Source organism: Dysidea avara, chromosome 2 (genome assembly GCF_963678975.1).
Source record: "Dysidea avara chromosome 2, odDysAvar1.4, whole genome shotgun sequence".
Classification (NCBI taxonomy): Eukaryota; Metazoa; Porifera; class Demospongiae; order Dictyoceratida; family Dysideidae; genus Dysidea; species Dysidea avara.
Genome location: NC_089273.1, coordinates 5,103,156 through 5,124,368, shown reverse-complemented (window position 1 = coordinate 5,124,368; position 21,213 = coordinate 5,103,156). Strand labels below are relative to the sequence as shown.

The 21,213-nt window shown below is 37.3% G+C and overlaps 1 protein-coding gene across 1 annotated transcript; it reads left to right on the top strand.

Moving 5' to 3' along the window:
* The first annotated feature begins 26 nt into the window (after nucleotides 1-26).
* On the top strand, nucleotides 27-1,214 carry LOC136246370 (gamma-aminobutyric acid type B receptor subunit 2-like). The gene has a single exon (XM_066037762.1). The coding sequence runs from the start codon at nucleotides 27-29 to the stop codon at nucleotides 1,212-1,214; it is 1,188 nt and encodes a 395-aa protein (XP_065893834.1).
* Nucleotides 1,215-21,213: the final 19,999 nt, after the last annotated feature.

Below are 21,213 nucleotides of genomic sequence, written 5' to 3'. Positions count from 1 at the left end.
TTTGGTCTACGTTTACCTATGATGGCATGTGGGCATTAGGTCTGGCTCTGCACAAAGCTGAGGAAAAATTACATAGCAACAATTTCAGTTTAGCTGACTTCACATTAGGACATTCTACTATATCTGGAGCAATAATAGAAGAATTAGCTGGAATTAACTTTGCTGGTGCTTCAGGGAATGTTTCATTTGATAAAACTCACGAACGAGAATTTCTTGCAATAGCAATTCAACAAGTACAAAACGGAACACTCAAAAGAATTGGTCTCTACTCTCTTTCAAATAGTTCACAACTGGGTAATTTGTCTCTTCTGAATGAAAGCACCTTTCTATGGTTGGTAGAAAATCCTCCAGCAGATAGCTTTCCTATTAAAACATTGTTAGCTGAAACTTGGGTTGTGGTATTGATGTGCCTACTGCTAACAGTGGGTATTCTATGGAATAATTTCTTCTTACTGATCAACTTTCATTATCAAAACTTTTACTCAATCAAATCATCAAGTGCTCGACTAAATCACTTGATGTTTGCTGGAAATAACTTGTTACTGTTAGGTGGAATTATGGTGGTCATCAAGGTGACAGATGAATATGAAGCGGTTGTGTTTGGTACACTATGCCAGTCCACATGGTGGTTATTTGATATTGGACTGTTATTAGTTCTTATCATCACATTACTGAAAAGTTGGAGGATCTATAAAATATTCAACAGCTTTGAGCCAGGAAAGTTTCTCAGTGACAACACATTTATTGCCATTACAACTGGTTGTATTATCATCAATACAATTTATCACTCAGTATTTGTTATGGTTAACAATACAAACTTTGTAAGAGTAAAGATTTTACCGTCAGAAGGTTTTGTACGAAAGAAGGTCATGTACTGTCAGCCATCCAACTGGTGGGGTATCCTTTATCTTCCACATCTTGTCATGATCATAATACTGTGTGTGCTTGCATTTGCCATTCGGAAAGTGCGCAATAAACAATTCAATGATGCAAAGGATATTGCAACATTTTTCTACATCACAGCTCTAGTGGTCCCAATCTGTGCTGGTGTATCATATGCAGTGTCACCAGCTAATGATATATATGATAAGATAACTGCATCACTATTAATGAACTGTACTGCTATTTTATGTATTGTGTTTACATGTCAGTTGACTTTGTTTGTACCCAAAATGATACCACTTTTTAAACATTTGTACTGTCATAGACAATAATTGTTTTTATACTTTCTTATTAAAAAAATACATTAAAAAATTAATTTACATTCATAACTTAAACCATTAAGCTACTGATGATTTCACCTTGTCATAACCTGGAGGGCAACATTTAGTCCCTGCCACATGACAGGCAAATTTGATAGTGCAAGAATCTTACAGTGCTTACAGGCAACTAGTGCCTGTGGGCTAATGAAAGCAGCAAGGAAACCTAACAAAGTTCCTGCAATATGGCTTGAAACAACAGAAACCTAATGGATTCACGCTTTAAAGAATTTGATATTATGATGGCACCTTGTAGGAGTCATTCAATGGTTTATCAAGGCAGTGACAGAGATGTGCCGTTCACATAAAAAAACAGAGGTTTTATACACCTCATTGAACATCTCATGCAGGAAATTAGCTAACTCTTGATTACTCACCTCTCCAAATATGCAGCAACAGAAACCTTATAACAACATAAAATGGTTCCATGATTGTACTCAACATGATAATTCTCAGCTAGACAAATGAACAATGACCAGTCTACAAACTAGCTACATATCAAAGCTAACTTCTTTTCCTGAGTTGGGTGGTAGCTTCATCAGCAGTCTTGTAATCAAGGTGACTTGCAAACAGTTTGCCCACTAGTAGCTGTCAAGAAGTCATGATAATGAAATATTCAAATGTAACAACTGTCCACTCACTACGTCTGCCAAAGGCATAAACTCTAGAAATGTTTCTTGGTATTTACCAAAATAGAAATTTTTCTATATATCTTGAGATAAACTGAGGTTGAATTCAATTACTTGCTGGACCATGAGATTCATCTCCTCGTGGCTACACATTGATCATTATTATTGGGAGTACAGGTAAGAAGGCAAAGCCTGTAAAAACCTGATCTAAACAATCCAACTACTACAAAAATAACTATACAATATCATAGTTATTATTGTAGTAGTTTGATGATGTAATGATGACATAATTATGACATAAAGCACCTCAAAGTGTATCCACTTGTAAAGGGAGAGATCAAGCTGCTTGAAATCATCATTTGTCAATTCAGGAAAGCCCTTATCTCTGGAAATGGACACAATTAAGGTGTTGAAGGGCAAATGGTCCCTGGCTATAGTCTTACATGACTTAGACCCTAATACTGTGGGTTTTATTGATCAGAGACTGTAAGCGTCCTCTTTGAAACTTACAAAATATCAATAAATGGTGCACTACAAAATGATATCCCTCCACACAAAACTAACTTTTGTTAGTATTTTGTTATTAAAGCACAACTTATGGGAAACTTTAGCACAGAGGAATTTAGTTGAAGATTCCAAGCACTCATACAACATTCTGTTTTGTAATAGCTAATATCTTTTATTGAATTTCTTTTTATATGTCCTGTTTTGTATTAGGCCACATAAACTATTAGTTTCTCAACCCCACCATATTGCTGTTTTCTCACCTCATCAAGGATTTTTTGCACCACTGGTGCCTAAGGGAGGCCAATTAGCACCTTTTATAGTTGGTACTTTGCAGTTTAAGAAATTGCATTTTAGCTAGCTAAGCCCAGTAAGCTATCTAATTAGCAAAAAAATAAAATAAAAATCTGCACTCCTGTACTGATATTTTGAGCACAGGAGGATGATAAATTAATAATTAATTTTATGTGGTGAAGGTCACTATAAAAGTAGCAAATATCACTACACAAAAATAGTGAGTATTGTGACAGGAATCAGTAGTGAAATTCACTACTAATTTTTTACAGTGGTAATATTTCATAATAATCACTCTCCAGCAATGTTTCACTGTTAAAATCGTACCAATTTGCCTTAGAAAATGCAAGTGAAGCCTTTAGTAGTAATACTAATCATAATTAGGTGTTCTAGACTGAAGCTGCAATTGCCATGCCAGCTCCAGCATTCAGAGTAGGAGAACCATCTGAAAAGCCATCTGCTAGCTGTCATGCAGAGTCTAGGTCTGTAGTGCCACTGTTATTTGTTAAGTTTCCTGCATGCATTGATAGATACAAGCTAATGCACTGAGCATGATGCAGATCAGTGTACATTATTACCACACAGTGGTGTATACCACATGCACACATGCACACACAGTTTACTCCATGTCTTAATTCTGCTTGTCCAAGGATCAGCTTCATACCCTACCAGAAAATCAATCCGCCTTGCATCTGCACAACTACATACCAACCCCTGCATTTTCTTAGGATTGTGTGTATATATAGTGGCATATATATGCATGCACCCTAATTTAATCATAATAACCATTGTCCTATATGGCCTAGATTTCACCTATTTGTAGATGTGAATGTAATCTAATCAAAAACAGCCAAGCTGTAATAAAAATGCGGCCCCCAAAAAGGCCATGGATTGCATGGTGAAAAAAGATGTGAAATCCAAGATGGCGGCCAAGAAATGGCTGTGATGGTAGGTTAATGGTAAAAATTTTAATAACGACAATTCTGGTGAATTTGGTGTCAAGACCAAGCGGCACAAAATTCACCTGAATTGTCGTTATTAAAATTTTTACCATTAACCTACCATCACAGCCATTTCTTGGCCACCACCATGGATTTCACATCTTTTTCACCATGGCCTTTTTGGGGGCCGCACCTTTTTTACAGCTTGGCTGTTTTTGATTAGATCATATTTACAGGACATTTCCTTCATTAACAGGAAATGTGATAACCCAAACCCACAATAAAATAATACCTTGATAATTAGGTTTCTTATAAATTTTGCAAATTCTATTAAAGTAGATAAGTTAGCTAGTCGTAATGTACTATAATTTAATACTGTGTGTTCCTTGCCATTTAGGAAATGTTCATAAATGTCATGAAATGTCATGTGTCCTAAAGTCCTGAACTGGTGGAGAGGGTAATGCACACTTGGCACCATACCGTCCTCCATCTATACTGTGTTTAGGAATTGTGTTGACACATGACATTTACTGACATTTCCTAGACAGGAAATTTGCATTTTGACACCACCTTTTCTGAGTGCAGGAAATGTCAAGAAATTTATGAAAATTTGATCTTTCCTGTGTTCCAGAAATGTCAGTAAATTTCATCTATCCGGCATTAGGAAATGTCAAGAAATACCATCAATACTGCAATTAGGAAATGTCATGGAAATTGTGCCCTATACTACTTCAGGAAATGTCAAGGAAATGTGCAAATTTCATGAACATCGGAAATGTACAGAAATGGAATTTCTGTACATGTACTGGGGATTTCCCAATACCTGAAATGCAGCTATTATTCCCGTGTTGGCTAAATAAAATGTGTTATTACAATATACAGTACTGGTGTATATGTAAGAGTCTATAGTCCTGAAGTCCTGATCATCCACCCGCCCGCATCATTTTATTGGCTAGGGAGTGACGAGAAACTAAGGTATGACTTGGAGTGGCCCTACCAAACCAGAGACAATTTAGCACCTCATTTCCATAAGCCTGGGTCAGCCCAGCCCCCCTCATATCAACTACTTCCTACGCCCCTGCAGGGAATATGTTATTGCATGGAGCCAGTTGACACTTGAAACATTTCACAGTGACTCTCGGACTGGCCAGGACACAAAGTTGATAACTAACAAATTCATGTAAGTTACACTCTTGAATAATGCTAGACCGACTGCAAGTGGCTATATACAATTACAGCTGTTATAAACTGGCGAGGGAGAAAAATGCTATACCACAAGCATAATTTATCATGCTTGCCAGTTTATACAAGCTATATGTAACTGGGCATCATGAAGCTTTGCTATAGTTTACCATGCACAGTACCAGGACTTTAAGTAACATGTATTATACTATAGTCCTGAGGTACTAGCAGAGTATGCACGTGACTCCGAAATGCCCTGCTCCTAGTGGCAATAGCTCAGTGCAGTATGGCTAGTGTATATTTACCTTTTTAACTAACACAGATGGATTGAGAGCCCGAACATCAATATAATTGTCAGCAACGCTTTCACCTTGCTTTCACTCATAACCGAGGGGTCCAAAACCAAGCTAAATCGCCTACGGGATTTCGAAATCTTTAGATTTACCAAAGATTTCAAGATTCCAAGGAAGATTTCAAAAGATTTCAAGATTCTTGTGAAGATTTCCAAAGGTCTTAATATTGCAGTGAAGATTTCTAGATTACTTGTGAATTTTAAGAAATAGGCATAGATTTTAAATTGATTTCTATATGCTTACAGTATAAAAATAAAAATTTCAATTACTTATATGTTTGATGATTATTGTGTTAGTCGTTGGCTAAATGTAAGTATTAAAAAGCAATGATTAAATTGGCTAGAGAGCAAGTCTGGCAGTACCACCTGTCTTCTGCAATCACCTTAGCTTTTGCATAACTTAGGTGAAACCATTCATTGCATTTGTCACAACACGCCATTGGGCTTCCATCATCTATTGATCTGCATAGACAATAGACATCAACTTCACCATACCTTTGATTTCCACCTCTTCTTGCCTTGATCACTGGAAAGGGAGTCATCTTCGTATTGGACAAACACTGCTCTAAATGTTTTCTCATAATACTTCAGTTGATTGTACACAAATGATCCAGGATCTTGCCCATGTGCCAGTGCAGTGCAATATGCAGTGGCAAACACACAATCACGATCAGCCATTTCTCCAGCCAGCTTCAGTGGAGCTTGCAGCCAGTTTCAAATTTTAGCTAAATGTGTGCAAGTATAATTATGCTAAGTATTAAGTTAACAGCTACATGATTCTATATTCAGGCTGATAAAGAATCCCTTGGAGAATCCCAATTAGCTCAGCCAATAATATCCAGTAGAGTTGCTATAGCTGCTCCAGCTGCAGCCACTTAACTCAAGCTCAGTTAGCTTTGGTATTAAACACCAAGTCGAGCGCGGCTCGAGCACCAATTGGGTAACACTATGAACACTAATATAGTAGAGTAAATTGTAGCTACTACATGTAGCTACATGCTATGACTTACCGAGGAGCCGAATCCGGCCGATGATGAATGTAAACCAACCATTGCCAACTCAGTTCGTAACGGGGAAACATGTTTTTATACACGTATAATATCCGGACATGTCTGAAAATTTCCGGGAACTTTGAAGTTATAAGATTTGAGGATTCTAGGAATTTGTAGTAAAGATTTCAATTGTGGACCTACGAGATTTCTAGCTTGTTGCGGACCCCTCACCCATAACCACTTCCTCCTTTGCGATGCCACATGATCTCACATAAAATTGTAGCACTAACTGATATTTGAATGGACTTTATCCACAATGATGTCAGAGCACAAAATGCATTACCAAAAATACATGATCATGGGACATGTGGAGAGACACTTTGAGAATATACTACAATCATATGGGATAAAAACTTTAACGTAACACTCCTGACAAGTATAGACATGTTTTGTTTTACTATAGGGTAAAAATTGTCTGCTAGCTACATATTAATTTTTAAGGCTTTGCAATAAAAATTAGTTAATGTCAGTCCTTTAATTTGGTTTTTCTCACTTTAATAGGTTTTGCTTTTTTACATTAGCACGACTTCGTGATTGCGTCCTACACTTACGAAAGTAGTTAGCAAATTTCTATACATATCAAACAAAGGAGAGCCATTTCAGTAGTGTGTAACAGTAATAATTTGTTTGAGTTTGCAATGGTTTAAAGCGGTTTTTAATTAATTGTTGTTTTCTTCTCTCTATTAAATTTAAAAAAAAGTAGGTCAATAATAATACCAAAAATATGTCAATAAAAATACCATTAATAATTCCACTCAGTAAATGATTGGAACTCAAATCAGGTAAAAGAAGGGTGGGGCAGGGCAGGGCAATGTTTGTGTTCAATTTAACCACTTCACACACATGGAAAACTGTACCATTTCAGATATAATAGCATACATGGATGAACTGGTTTTGTATACATGCTCATACGTACATACCGTATATGACCGTATTAAAGCCGGTCCTCCATACAATGCATCCGCGGAGCCCGCTCATCCATCGGTCACTATGTTAAGACTCCCCCAATTGTGGAGCTGATTCGGGCAGAGTCTCAGTTTGCCATGGACTATATAAGAAAGTCCCGGTTTGTCCAGCACAGGCTATTTATGTGCTGGGGGTGGTAGGCAAGGGCAGTCCATCAAGCCCGGGTCAAAAAAAAAATTAAATTAAAAAAAATTAAAATTAAAGCCGGGCTCAAATACACGCAGGGGCTCAAATATACGCCGGGTACAGCTAGGGGACTGTCATAATAAACGCCGGGGCTCATTTAAACGCCGGGGTGCTAATGATATGCACTGAAAGGGGTTCTAAACTCGTGTCAGCTGCTAACTATACAGTGATGTCTCGTCACCAGTCTAATGATGTCTTGTCTTGTTTGACTATGCCTTCTCTTCTGGTGATGGCCATAGCGTATTTATCGTGGTCATTGTCATCTTTCCGCCCGACTTCCAATGTTTCACCTAGTAGAGGAGTCCAAATGGGTTTATGTACGTGATGGGCTATGGATTTCGTATTTCGTAGGTACTTGTACTGGCACCTGTCGAGTGGCTAGTAAGAAATAAACGCCCGGGGTCCAAATTAACGCCGGTCTCGTTTAAACGCCAGGTCAAAAATGATTTATAGACGGGTTGCCTATTTAGGGCGTGCCCCTTGTGTAACGCGAACAAACGCGACTTTCCGTTTTACGCATGATTACAATGTTGGTCAAGAAGTCAACAAAAAACCCATTTTTTAAAATAGTTAGGCAAACGTTTTTGGTTCTTCAAAGGTACAAGGTAAGTTAAAATCATCCAGTCTATCAATAAAAATCACGTGACGCCACGCTTGGCTAGGGTCTTTCTCTCTCCGTAAAAGAAGAGTCTGAGATCCGGGATTTGCGTTACTAGTGATTTTCTGAATTATCTAACATCACACAGTAGAATCTACTCGTTGAAGACAGTTGGATTTAAGGATATCACCAACGGGAAGCACTATTTGGAATGCCCAAGACGAAGGGAAACGGCGCGAAGGCCAGAGAGAAGAACAAGAAGGCTCCGGGTAAGCCCTACGAGGTTCCTACACCAAGGCCTTCCGTCTCTCAGAAGGACGCTGATCAGGATGAGTTATATACATGTGATAAGTGCAAGGGTTCTAGTGAGTATGTTCTACAGTGTGAATGTTGTTGTTCGTGGTTCTGCAATGTATGTTGTGATATCCCTGAGGATCTCTTTAATGGTATCTCTGGTATCAAGAGCCTCCACTGGTTTTGTACTGGCTGTGATGGCTCTGTAATAGGTATTATTAGTAAATCCACTGGCAGTGGCTCCATTGGCGAGGTTATTGATTCTGCCATTCATAAATCACTGGACAAAGCCATGGGCCAGTTTATCGAAGTCTTAACAGAGAAAACAAAACAATTTCAACAAGCTATTCAGACGTCTATACCTACTGTGGAAGCTATGGATGCTTCTGATGTTCCATCCGGCTCAGCTCCGGCTCCGATTCCAGCTCACCGAAGTGTTGTTGCAGCAGTTGATGAGTATGTGGACAGGGAAAGGCGTAAAAAGAATCTCATTATCCATAATCTCCCTGAGCCTTCAGATTGTCCTGATACTCAACGCTTAACTAATGATCTTCAACAAGTTTCCAGCTTGTTAACTTCTGAATTTGGAGTGCCTGAGAATGTTGCATCAAAGCCAACTAGGCTGGGGGCACCTAAAGCCAACAAGCCCCGCCTATTGAGAGTAGAAATTGGGGACCTAGCTGCTAAAAGAGAAATACTTAGAAATGCTACCAAGCTTCGTGCTAGCTCTAAGTGGAGTAATGTGTATGTTTCACCTGACTTAACACTAAAAGAACGTGAGCAAAGCAAACAACTGCGTGAAGAGTTGAGAGCCAGGAAAGCATCAGGAGAAAAAGACTTGTACATTAAGTTTGGAAGGATAGTGCCACGTCCACCACGTTTGGTGGGTGGCACTCAAAAATGACTTCATGATAGTTCCTTCAATGCGTCAAGAAACCTAAAAGTACTCTATACTAATTGTGATCAATTATTAAATAAATTTGATGAGCTAAATTCAACTATTGATTTAGATAAACCTGATATCATACTGTTAGTTGAAGTCATACCGAAAGCATTAAAGGCCCCAATCCTATCTCCTAGACTTCAAATTCCCAGCTACACTTCCTATACTAATTTTGATCCTGATGCACCTTTACAAAATAGCACTAGAGGAATAATCATTTATATTACTGATTCACTCAATTCTAAGGAGGTATCATTTACTACTGAATTTCAAGAGCAGTTGTGGGTTAAAATAGAGTTATTAAACTACAGCTATTTACTAATTGGTACTATTTATCGTTCACCATCTACTGATCCCAATGTTAGCATATCCAAATTGTGTTGTGTATTTAAGGAGGTTATAGAGTCAAGACCACCATATTTATTGATAGCTGGTGACTTTAATTTGCCTGGCATTGATTGGAGTGATGATAATTTTTCTGGCAATTCGTATGAGCAGGAATTCTATGATACAGTACAAGAATGTGTTTTATTTCAGCATGTTAATGAGCCAACACGTTTCAGACCAGGTTCATCCCCCCATGTACTAGACCTAGTACTTACCAATGAAGAGAACATAGTGAAATCCATCAAATATTCTTCTGGGCTGGGGTTGAGTGATCATTTGTGTTTGAATATTTCTCTTTCATGTTCTCCAATAACTATCAACCAGTCCAGTGATGTACTATCTTACAATTTTAACAAAGGGGATTATATGAAGCTTAAAAGCTTCCTTAACGAAACTGCCTGGTTGACGGAATTACAGGATCTAAATGTATGCCAGTCTTGGAATTTTTTTATGCAACGTTTTAAGTCTGCTATGGAATGCTCTATCCCAAGGTACCATAAACCCCAATGTAGAAAATTACCATATACTAATCATAAAGTAATTGATCTTAAACATAAGAAGGAAACATTATGGAAAAGGTTCCGTAGAACTGGCAATCATTTGGATCATCTTAGGTTTACTGAAGTAAGAAATTCGCTTAGACGCCTTACACGTGACTTGAGATCTAAGTTCGAGATGAGAATTGCTAAGGAAGTGAAGACCAACCCTAAAGCTTTTTGGCGATATGTAAATTCTAAGGTCAGAGTTAAACCCTCCATTCCTACCCTGGTTGATGAGTCACTTAATGATACTGAAGCAGCAACTGATGAAGGTAAAGCGGAAATGTTGAACAAGTTTTTTACCAGCACATTTACCAGAGAATCCATGGATAACATCCCAGAGTTTCAAGACCGTGACTTTGTAACTAGTCTCGATGGCATATCAATTGATGTAGGCATTGTAAAAGAAAAGTTGTGTGATTTAAATTCTAGCAAAGCTACTGGACCTGATGAGCTCCCCCCCAGAGTGTTGAAGGAAGCTGCTGCTGAAATAAGCATACCTCTGTCTATAATTTTTAAGAAGTCATTAAGCGAGGGTAGACTACCCCCAGACTGGAAAGTAGCAACTATTATCCCAATTTTCAAGAAAGGAAACAAATCTTCACCCTGTAATTACCGTCCTGTAAGTTTAACATCTGTTGTTTCCAAAGTTTTCGAATCTATTATTCGTGAGGGAATGTTAGAGCATTTGTTTAACAACAATTTGATGTCACCATGTCAACACGGATTCCTCCCTCGCAAGTCTTGTATGACACAGTTACTGTGTGCACTTGATGATTGGACAGAGACTTTGGACAGTGGTAATTCAGTAGATGTTTTGTACCTTGACTTTAAGAAGGCTTTTGACTCTGTTCCTCATGAAAGGTTGCTCAAGAAGATTTATGCATATGGTTTTAGAGGTGATCTGTTTAATTGGATACAAGACTTTTTGAAAGGACGCAGACAAAGAGTTTCTGTGAATGGTTCAATGTCTGGTTGGAGTGATGTAATAAGTGGAATACCTCAAGGATCAGTCTTGGGTCCTCTCTTCTTTGCAATTTTCATCAATGATCTGCCATCATTATTAAGGAATAAAGTTCTTTTATTTGCAGATGACACAAAAATATATTCCAGCATTAGTCGTACTAACCCAATATCCTCCCTGCAAGATGATATTAAAGCTTGCATTGAATGGTCAGTAATGTGGCAGTTGCCTTTCAACATTTCTAAATGTAAAATACTACATATAGGTCAGTTTAATCCAAGATATTGTTATAAGATGGATGGGATGGACATTGTTAAGGTAAATGAGGAAAAGGATTTGGGGGTGTTGATTGATGGCAATCTCAAGTTTCATAGTCAGTGTTCGGCAGTGGTTAATAAGGCTAATAGACTTCTTGGCCTTATTAAACAGACCTTTTCGGATATTTCTGTAGATTCATTTACATGTTTATACAAATCAATAGTACGTCCTATTTTAGAATATGGTAACTTGGTTTGGGGACCTTACTATAAAACAGACATCCAAAAATTAGAAAAAATCCAACGGAAAGCAACTAGAATGATCAAATCTATAAGAAATCTTGACTACGAGGAACGATTGAAAGTACTTAACTTGCCATCATTACATTATAGACGTTATAGAGGTGACATGATTGCTGTCTACAATATGCTACATGATAAGTATGATATAGACCATTCTGATTTTTTTACTTTTTCACCCATTACCCATACCAGAGGTCATACATTTAAGCTATTTAAATATTTTTCAAGAACAGATGCCAGGAAATATTTTTTTACAAGAAGAGTTGTTGAGCCATGGAATAATTTACCCCAAGAAGTAGCATGTGCAGCATCAGTTGATGATTTTAAGAAATTGATTGACCAATATTCATCTAACACTATGTATAAATGTATGTAATTAGTCTACTTGTACTTTTTTTACCTGTTGATCAGGTGTAACAGGCTGTTTAGCCTTATAAATTACCTGTAATAAATAATAATCATTCTAAGTAGTAGCAAAGTCTTACAAAGAATGTTTTCAGCGAGTTTTATCGCTTTCCAAAAACCCGAGATTGAGAGAAAATCATCTTCTCGTTCAGCCTTCACCTTACACGCTGGATATGTTATAGCTCGAACCTTTCTCTATAACATACTTTCTGTTCTGAAGGCTGGCTAACTCCTGCTTGCTAAAGTTAAGGCCAGGCCAAGTTGATTGACAGTTTATCGTCCGGGATATTTGAAAAAGCCATGCGGGCGGGAGGTCATTTTTCATATTTCATAATGTTTTTAACATGGAAAAACATTTAAAAAGTAGCTTCACACAGTTGCTAGCTACTTTAACAATGATTGCAGAGCTTATTTGATTACGTCACTGTTAATACTTAGCTATTCGTTTATGCAATCTCTCTTTAGAAATCCATTTATTTAAGGTACTAACGAGTCCAGGCTGGGAATAATCGTCACGTTTGTTGCACACACCATGTTTTAATATACAAAAACGAGTTCAGAAGTGTAAGCAATGATTATCATGTGAGAAATAATGAATTATGAAATTATTGCTCTATTCCTAAAAACCCATGCGGGCGGTGACGATAAACTGTGAATTAATTTGGCCTGGCCTAACCGAAACGTTCATTTTCTCCAATAGCCGTAATACATTTTTGAATTAGCGAACTAGGAAAGTATGTGGAAAATTTACGGTAAAACGACCACGCCTTAAAAAGGCAACCCGTCTATAGGAAATAAACGCCCGGGCTTCTATACGGTCATATACGGTACATTATTAAGCTGTATGCATTTCAGTATCTCACCATGAATTATCTTCACTACACAAAGCTGCTTCACGATCGAAACGCCGTAAAATATTAGAATACAAATGTAAAATAGACTAAATTAAAAACAGAACACAACGAAATATAAATATAATAAGGGGGAAAAGGTATTAAATAGCCATGCTAACCAGTTGTAGGACCCACTGTATCAAGAAACGTGGCATGTAAAGTGCGTGGTCGGGTGGAGAATTAATCTTACATTCCGCGAATCACTAATAATGCTGGCTGATTGGACAATAAATACACACAATTACTTGAGCTATTTCATAAAGCTTCAATGCTGCTTGAATTAACAACATGGGCATTCACCCCACCCAACCCACCCCCACCACCTCACCCCTCCATCTCACCCACCCACCCCCATGGTCAACATGCCGTATATTGAGAAGTAAAAATAATAGTATAAAATGAAGGATTTTTAGATTAACTGTTGCTATGAACAGTTGCAAACACACACACACATGCACACACACACACACACACTACACACACACACACACACACACACACACACACACAACACACACACACACACTACACACACACACACACACACACACACACACACACACACACCCACACCCACACACCCACGCACGCACGCACACACACACACACACAAACACACATACACAACACACACGCACTATACACACACACACACACACACTACACACACACTACACACAAACACTATACATGCACACACACAAACACACACACACAAACACACACTACACACACTACACACACACACACACACACACACACACACACACACACACACACACACACACACACACACACACACACACACTGTGTACAACACAGTGGTTGCTACTTATAGTGCTTAATAGCCTGTGGTTAATTAACGTGGTTAGCCACCAAGTTTTAGCTATGCTATGGAATGTAACTTAGGTTGGATATACAAAGTTAAAGATAATGGCAGAGTACAAACAAACCAGACTGTAATGGTGTGCGCTATATTAGGGTGTTTCGCGTACAAATGCACATGTCCATATTTATACAGAGTTGTTTGGTAATGGGCTACCGATAGTGTGGGCATTTTTGTACAGAGGGTATTGGGAGAAATGGCGACTCGCCATGTTAAGGTTTACGTACTGTAGCAAGGGGCAAGGTGAGGCATGCATACTTAATTACTAGACAAATGCGTGTCACTAGTGGTTTTACGTCGATAGCAAACTTAAGTCTGGTTTCTCCTGGTGGGACTATTTCGTATCACCACAGCACACTAACTAGCCTTTTACCTTTATTATCCAATAGTTTTATGTCGCGAAATCTGCAAACAAAGCTCATTTTAGTGATTATGTATGAAGTTCCCACACTAAACACAGCCATTTTCAAGGCTATTTTGTCAATTATGATGTCATTGCAGATAAGGTCCATTGGGAAATACTATTACTTGGACTGGACTGGAATCTGGGTAGTCTGGCGCCAACCAGAAAGTATGAGTTTAGTGAAATACAGATACTAAATCATTTCATAATGATTTGGCATTTGTATTTCCCCAGACCCTTACTTTTTGCGAAGGGGCGGGCGGTGCCAGACTAGAATCTGGGCTCAACTTTATTTCAGTACGAACTACACTCTCCTACACTCATCAAAACACGCTAGCCAGTTTCTTGAGACACTCTAATAGAACGTTCAGAATTTTCACACCACAGACTGAGTTGATGCAATATAATATGGATTACCACCACGAGTACTATTCATGATTTGCATAAACATGTATAGCTAAATTGGTGTAGTGAAACAGTGTAAGGCATACCGTGTGGGTGATTTTCACAGGTACAGCCACTACACCAATCACCTCCACTGTTCGTGATTATTTTATTAGAGTCCAGCTAATTGCTTATAGTTAAGATTAGTCTTGATCTTTTTATTTTATTTTATTTTAACTGCTTAATGCAGGCAAGGCCTGCATTAAAGGTCTGCAGACAACTGGTGCCCACAGCCAGAAAAGTATATGTACAACTTACATTTATAATTGAATGTATAAAATTACAATCAAATTAAGTTAGCTGGCTAAAGTTATTACATACATTTACATTTGATATATAGTTGAACTATTCTATAATTTTAAAACTTACATGTGTATTTAATAACTTACTTATATAAGTACTTATTTTAAGAGAGAACAAGAAAAAAAAATTACTGTTGTAGTTTGGTGGGCGAGGAGACTTGGAGCAGGTACTACAAGGGCAAACAAAGTGCAGACTGTGAGGATTATCAGAGTCAAAATTGTTTGTAAAACGCTGCCAGAAGATCTTGTGTAACTGTGATTTTCTTTTGTCATTAAGTCAGGATGGCAAAACAAGCACTGTGAAAAAAGAGGGATATAAGATGGTATTTCCAGTGGCTTATTGAATACAAAAAAGCTTGATATAACCTGTATTATACTAATAATCACATAGTGATTTAATTTGCCATACATTAGTCTCAATAGTAGGAGTGCAATTAATCCCAAATCGCATGGCCTTGTTTCTGTAATTGCACTGTAAAGTAGCCAATAAAATAGCGGAATAACAGAAGCCTTTTAAGTGCAACAAGAAAGTGATATGACTAGCCAATCAAAGAAGCTGACAATAGAAGCCTTTTAAGTGCAACATATGTAGACATTTTGAGTAGCCAATCAGAATTGCTGACACATGAAGCCTTTTAAGTGCAACAACAAATGATGTAATACAAAGAAGGATGATGCAATCACCTGGTAGAAGTTAATGGCCACATAGAACTGGATAGATGTGTACTACAAACCATGAAGGGTGGTCACTATGTGATTAGTAGGCAATCACACACATTTTCGTGCAATTATGGAATAATTGTACTCGTAACAGCCAAAATTGCACTCAAATGTGTGTGATTACCTATACCAATCACATGTAAGGCTTTAGTTAATGTGTTAAACATACTGAAACCATATATGTGATGGTATAGTGTGGACATTATATTTGATATAAGCTATTTTAGGTAATGTGGTAAATAAACTGAAACCATATATGTAATAGCATAGTATGCATTATACTAAAGTATAGCATGAGTATAATACAGGGTTTATATTAAGGCTTATTTGTATTCAATAAGCCACTTGAAATACCATCTTATATCCCACCTTTTTCACAGTGAAGGACAGCATCTTTGCTTGAGACTGTCAATACATGGCTTGGGATAATTAACTACTACGGAGAGGAGGAGATCGCTGTACCCATGAAAATCACCCACACTGCATGCCTTACACTGTTTCACTACACCAACATAGCTACATGTTTCTGCAAATCATTAGTAGTACTCTTAGTGGTAGTTTAGATTGTCTCAACTCAGTATGTTCCATGAAAATTCTGAACATTCTATTAGAGCGTTTCAAGAAAACGGCTAGCGTGCTTCGATGAACATGGGAGAGTGTAGTGTATAGTTGATCCCAGATTCCAGTTCAGTCCAGATTCCAATCAAGTCCAGGTAATAGTAGTTCCCAGTGAAATACATATTAAATCATTTAAATTACTATGAATTTAAAAAAACTCGACTTGAGCAGCTGCAATTGCTATCACCAATGTACACATACTACTAATGTACACATTATGAACTCTATGACTAAATGTTTCTACTAAAGTTCCTTAAGCAGCTATCTGATTATTAAAATCCATCAACATATAAAATTAGCTGTAAGCTATACAAGATCCAAAAACTCTTGAAAGTTTCCATAGTTCATTCTACATCACCTTCTTCCATACATCAGCACTTCTATTTCAGCAGAATTGTGTGACTGTGGAATCATCTACCTGTAATCGACACATCTCATTCAGTACATCAACTTAATTAACATTTATAACTACCTCCAGGACAAATTGTTAATCCTGTGCCTTCCATACTGTATGTCCCTTTTATCAATGCTCGGCCATACCAGTTTTAACTAATTTTCATATTCTTTAACACAATTATATTTGATCAGTGATTCAACACAATTAACTTGTAATTCACTCATGTGTACACTGTATGCATAGGTGCATGTACATGCAGTTTAATTTGTTTTCAAGCTACAGGACTGTCAAGTCCTGTAAACATTCAGTTTTTATGCTGACAAGTTTTAATAAATAATAAATAAATGAATATTCAGATTGTGAAATAAACCAACTGTAGGGTGAAAGTTGTAGTCTGACTGTTCTATTACAGTATCTCGATCACTTTCTATAAAACCAAAAGCAAAGTACTGTTGGAGGTTTAATAGCTATAATGGATGCTAGTTAAATGTAATTGAATGCATATAGCTTTGAATGTATATAGCTTTGAATGCATATAGCTTTGAATGCATGTAGCTAAATTGCTAACACAGCTCAGTCTCTACTAGAATTGTTATAGCTACTCAGCTAAGCTTGAAAGGGGATTATGGAAACCAAAGAAACCCATCTAGAAACTGTCAGGACTTGAGTAGCTCTGTAGCTAGCAAACTACGTACTTAGTTGGTTAGCTAGCTAAAAGGTTTTAAAATGTGACCATCTCAACAAAAAAAACCGATTTGTTTGCACAAATGCGGCGCACTTCAATTTTTCTCAGCAAGATAATCGTATTACCTGTTTTAGAGTGTATTTTGTTATATTACTTAGTTACCACAGAAGTAATAATATTATGTAATGCCCAACACTGCCAATCAATTCTTTATACAAATGTAAATATAAAATCTAATAGGTAATTATCTAGCAGCGATTCAAAAGTGTTAATTGAAGTGCTTTCTACATAACACTTTTAAGGGTGTTCAGTTGCATGCTTAAAAATAAGTCCCTTCAGATGTAAAGGAGCTGCAAAGGTGTTGTGATAACACCCACAGGATGTTACTGAGTAGTGCTTATGTGTTGCAGTGGCAGATCTAGGATTTTTAAACAGGGTTTCTGAATATGGACAAATTTCATAATAATAAAAAAAATCAACAGTTGCCCTTAGCAACCTAAGTTTTACATTATTTTTGTAGGTGTCTTAAGTCACCTCTCCAAGTTTTAAAAGGATAGCATATATAAGTGATGAGATATGACATTTTTAAATCACAATTTTCCCATACATTGTTAATGAGAGAGGCAACAGTTGCCCCTTCTCGGTAATCAGACAAATCATAGGATTCAAAGAATGTCATATCTTATGACCTATAATTATACACTATTCATTTATAACTTGGAGAGATTAATGTTGACATCCACACCTACAAATTATGTAAAATTGAGACTTTTGCATTTTTAGTTTTTGCATACATTGAAATACCTCATTTTTGTGATTGCCCAGACTGTAGCCCTCTCACATAGATATTATGTATGGGAAAATCACAAATTTCAAAATGTCATATCTTGTGACATATATATGCTATCCTTTAAATTTGGAGAAGTTACTTTATTGGTATAGCTAAATAAGGAATCTGATAACAATTCTCCAGAAACATTTGAGATTTTAGCAGCTCTGAGATCGGATTTTAAGCTATTTTTAATAAGCAAATACAATAAACTTAACTGTATAGCCAGGCAAATGATTATGGTGACTACAAGCTGTAGCTTTGATTGTTCTATTAGAGTATATACTTGACTGTTCTATTAGAGTATCTCGATCATTTTTAATGCAGTGGGAGATGAAAGGTGAAGTGTAAAATTTTTGGTTGTTGCCTTCAGTGGAATGCTCAGGTGTCTGCATTGTGTTTTACTATTTATGTCTCATTGGATGCAGTCACAAACATCTGAGGTAAGTGCGCCTAATTCTGGACAGTTCCTAACTTCAGACACTTCCAATGTTTGGTGGCATATCTCCAAAACTATCTACTGCATTTACTTGAAATTTTAGGTGATTAATGCTTCATATAAAAAAAGTCCTGCTAGTTTTTCTAAATGAGGTGATTATTTATTGCAATGTGTGGCAAAACTATAAAAAATTCTTCGATAATCGCTGCTTATTCCCAAACTCAAAGAGCTATCTGGCTGATTTTAATACAGTGCAGAGGGACAACTATGACGTACCACTGTACTAAGTTTCGTTTACAGACAATCAGCCAAACACTTGCTATGGATGATTTTGTAAGAGTCAGTCTCTTTGAAGTTGCATAAATATTTGCATAATTTCACCTAAATTTGAAATATCCATAACTCGGCAACGAGAGGTACTATGACTCTCAAAATCAAGTACGAGGTGGGTAATAGATGCAAGTTTAACATGGTGCATGGTGTTTAAAATTCGAAATCAACTTTGAAAGTGCTGTATCAGGCGTGATAAAAAGTGTCCGGAGTTAGGAGCATGCACGAAATTTACAAATAGTTGAATTTTGGAGTGCAGCTCCTCAACTCATGGAGATATTTTGATTAACCTTGCAGAACTGATGCACCATAGGATAGGTTTTATCACCACATATTAAGGATTAAGTAATTCGCTTGCATGGCGGAGATAGAGCACTGAAAGCAAAAACTGTCCGGACTTTGGTGGTGCACTTACCTCACCTGTTTCTCTTCCTAAGTTGCTAATGGAGTCCCTCATGTCATCGCACATCATGTATGCTCTACCAGCGTGGGGACCCCCTGTTCTCAATCACCAAGTTGGCTGCTTACAGCGTATACAGAACGGGGCAGTGAGAGTAGCCTTCTCCCTTAAGAAGTTTGATCATGTGTCTGTACCACGTGTACAGCTAGGTTGCATGGCCTAACACATCAGAAGAAATCGAGATCTGTAGCTTGGCAGCATTTTATTGTCACTGGTTTAGTCGCCAGTACCTGCAATTGCAACCTTCAATAACATTTGGTCGCTCTCACACCTATAACACTTGGTGTAAGGCCTATTTTGCTAACAGCACTAGAACACAGCAATCTTTTTGACATTGTCATTTGCTGGTGGAATAAGCTACCATTTGAAGTGCCCCACAAGCATGGATAATTTGTCACTTTAACCATGTCACTGCTTGAAATTTCTTTGTTTACTAGAGTGGTATATCCCCAGTATATGGAACAGTTAATTGTTTGTTATTTTAGTAGTTTTTCAGTAAACCCGCATTCACTGATGTTTTACTGAAAGTTTAAAACTTAGTAAAATAATTATGTTCCATATACTTAAGTTTACTGACACTTTACTATAAGTATAACTACAGTAAGGCATCATAACAAATTAGTAAACTAAGTACCTTCAAGCAGTGTGTATGACTAATACGTATAATAAATTGTATTATTTAAATGTGTTGTTTGTATGTGTCATTTCTTATATGTTTTTCAGTTTTTAACTAGGGTATTTGGGTGGGGGGCGGGCGGGTGGGTGGGGTCAGGCAGTCAGTTAGTCAGTAGAAAATTCCATTGAATAAAGTTTTTATAACTATTTATTGCAAGCCTTTAGGATCATACTGAAGGCACTTTTGGGCTTGGTTATACCTAACCAATACTGCCAAGGTGCCAGGATGGATTTGTGAAGCTGGATTTTGGGTGAATATTTGGCTATATAGGAAAACCTAATTTTTTATGATCCCTAATATACAGTACTACCATACTGTATGATATATATATGTGACTGAATTTGATAAAACAAGGCTTCCACACACATCCACTTTTATGACTTTGAAGCATCATAACTCAATTTAGGAATATGCCATTAGTTCCAAATTTTGATCTGCTATTTTACAATGCTATGGATGAATTGTGTGAAAATTTTAGGTCAATAACTTACTAAGTAGTCAAGTTATAGTTGGTCAAAGTCAGGAAATTGGATGTATGTGGAAGCCTTAATTTGTCAAATTTGGTCACACACGCATCAAGACACACGGTAGTGTGTCTTGCGGCCCAAGAAGCCAGCGCCACACCGTGAGTATATTTACAGGGAGAAAGTAAATGCGATTTTCACACCTGGCAACATTTAATCAGAGATGATTGATTCTCCTGATGTGTGTACTGCTTAAATAATTAAATTGCAGATACTGGTTCCTGGTAAACAGTGCATGGAGTCCAAGAATATGGCTGTTTTTCTATAACAAAACAACAAATCTTACAAACGACAAACACGTGGACTGATCCATCTGTTGTTAACAATAAAAATACATATAGATTTTCTGGACATCTACTATCTAGTCCACTACTCTAATTTTGTAGATGATCATGACACTTGAGTTTGCATGCAGGTGTGCAGAAGATTTTCATGCAACTCTGTTTGTGTGCAGTACTTGCCATGGAGAAACAACTACTATATTATCTGTAAATTGTCCAATAGGACAAAGTGTCTAGTCATACCACCACGGTATAGCCGTCAAGAACAGAA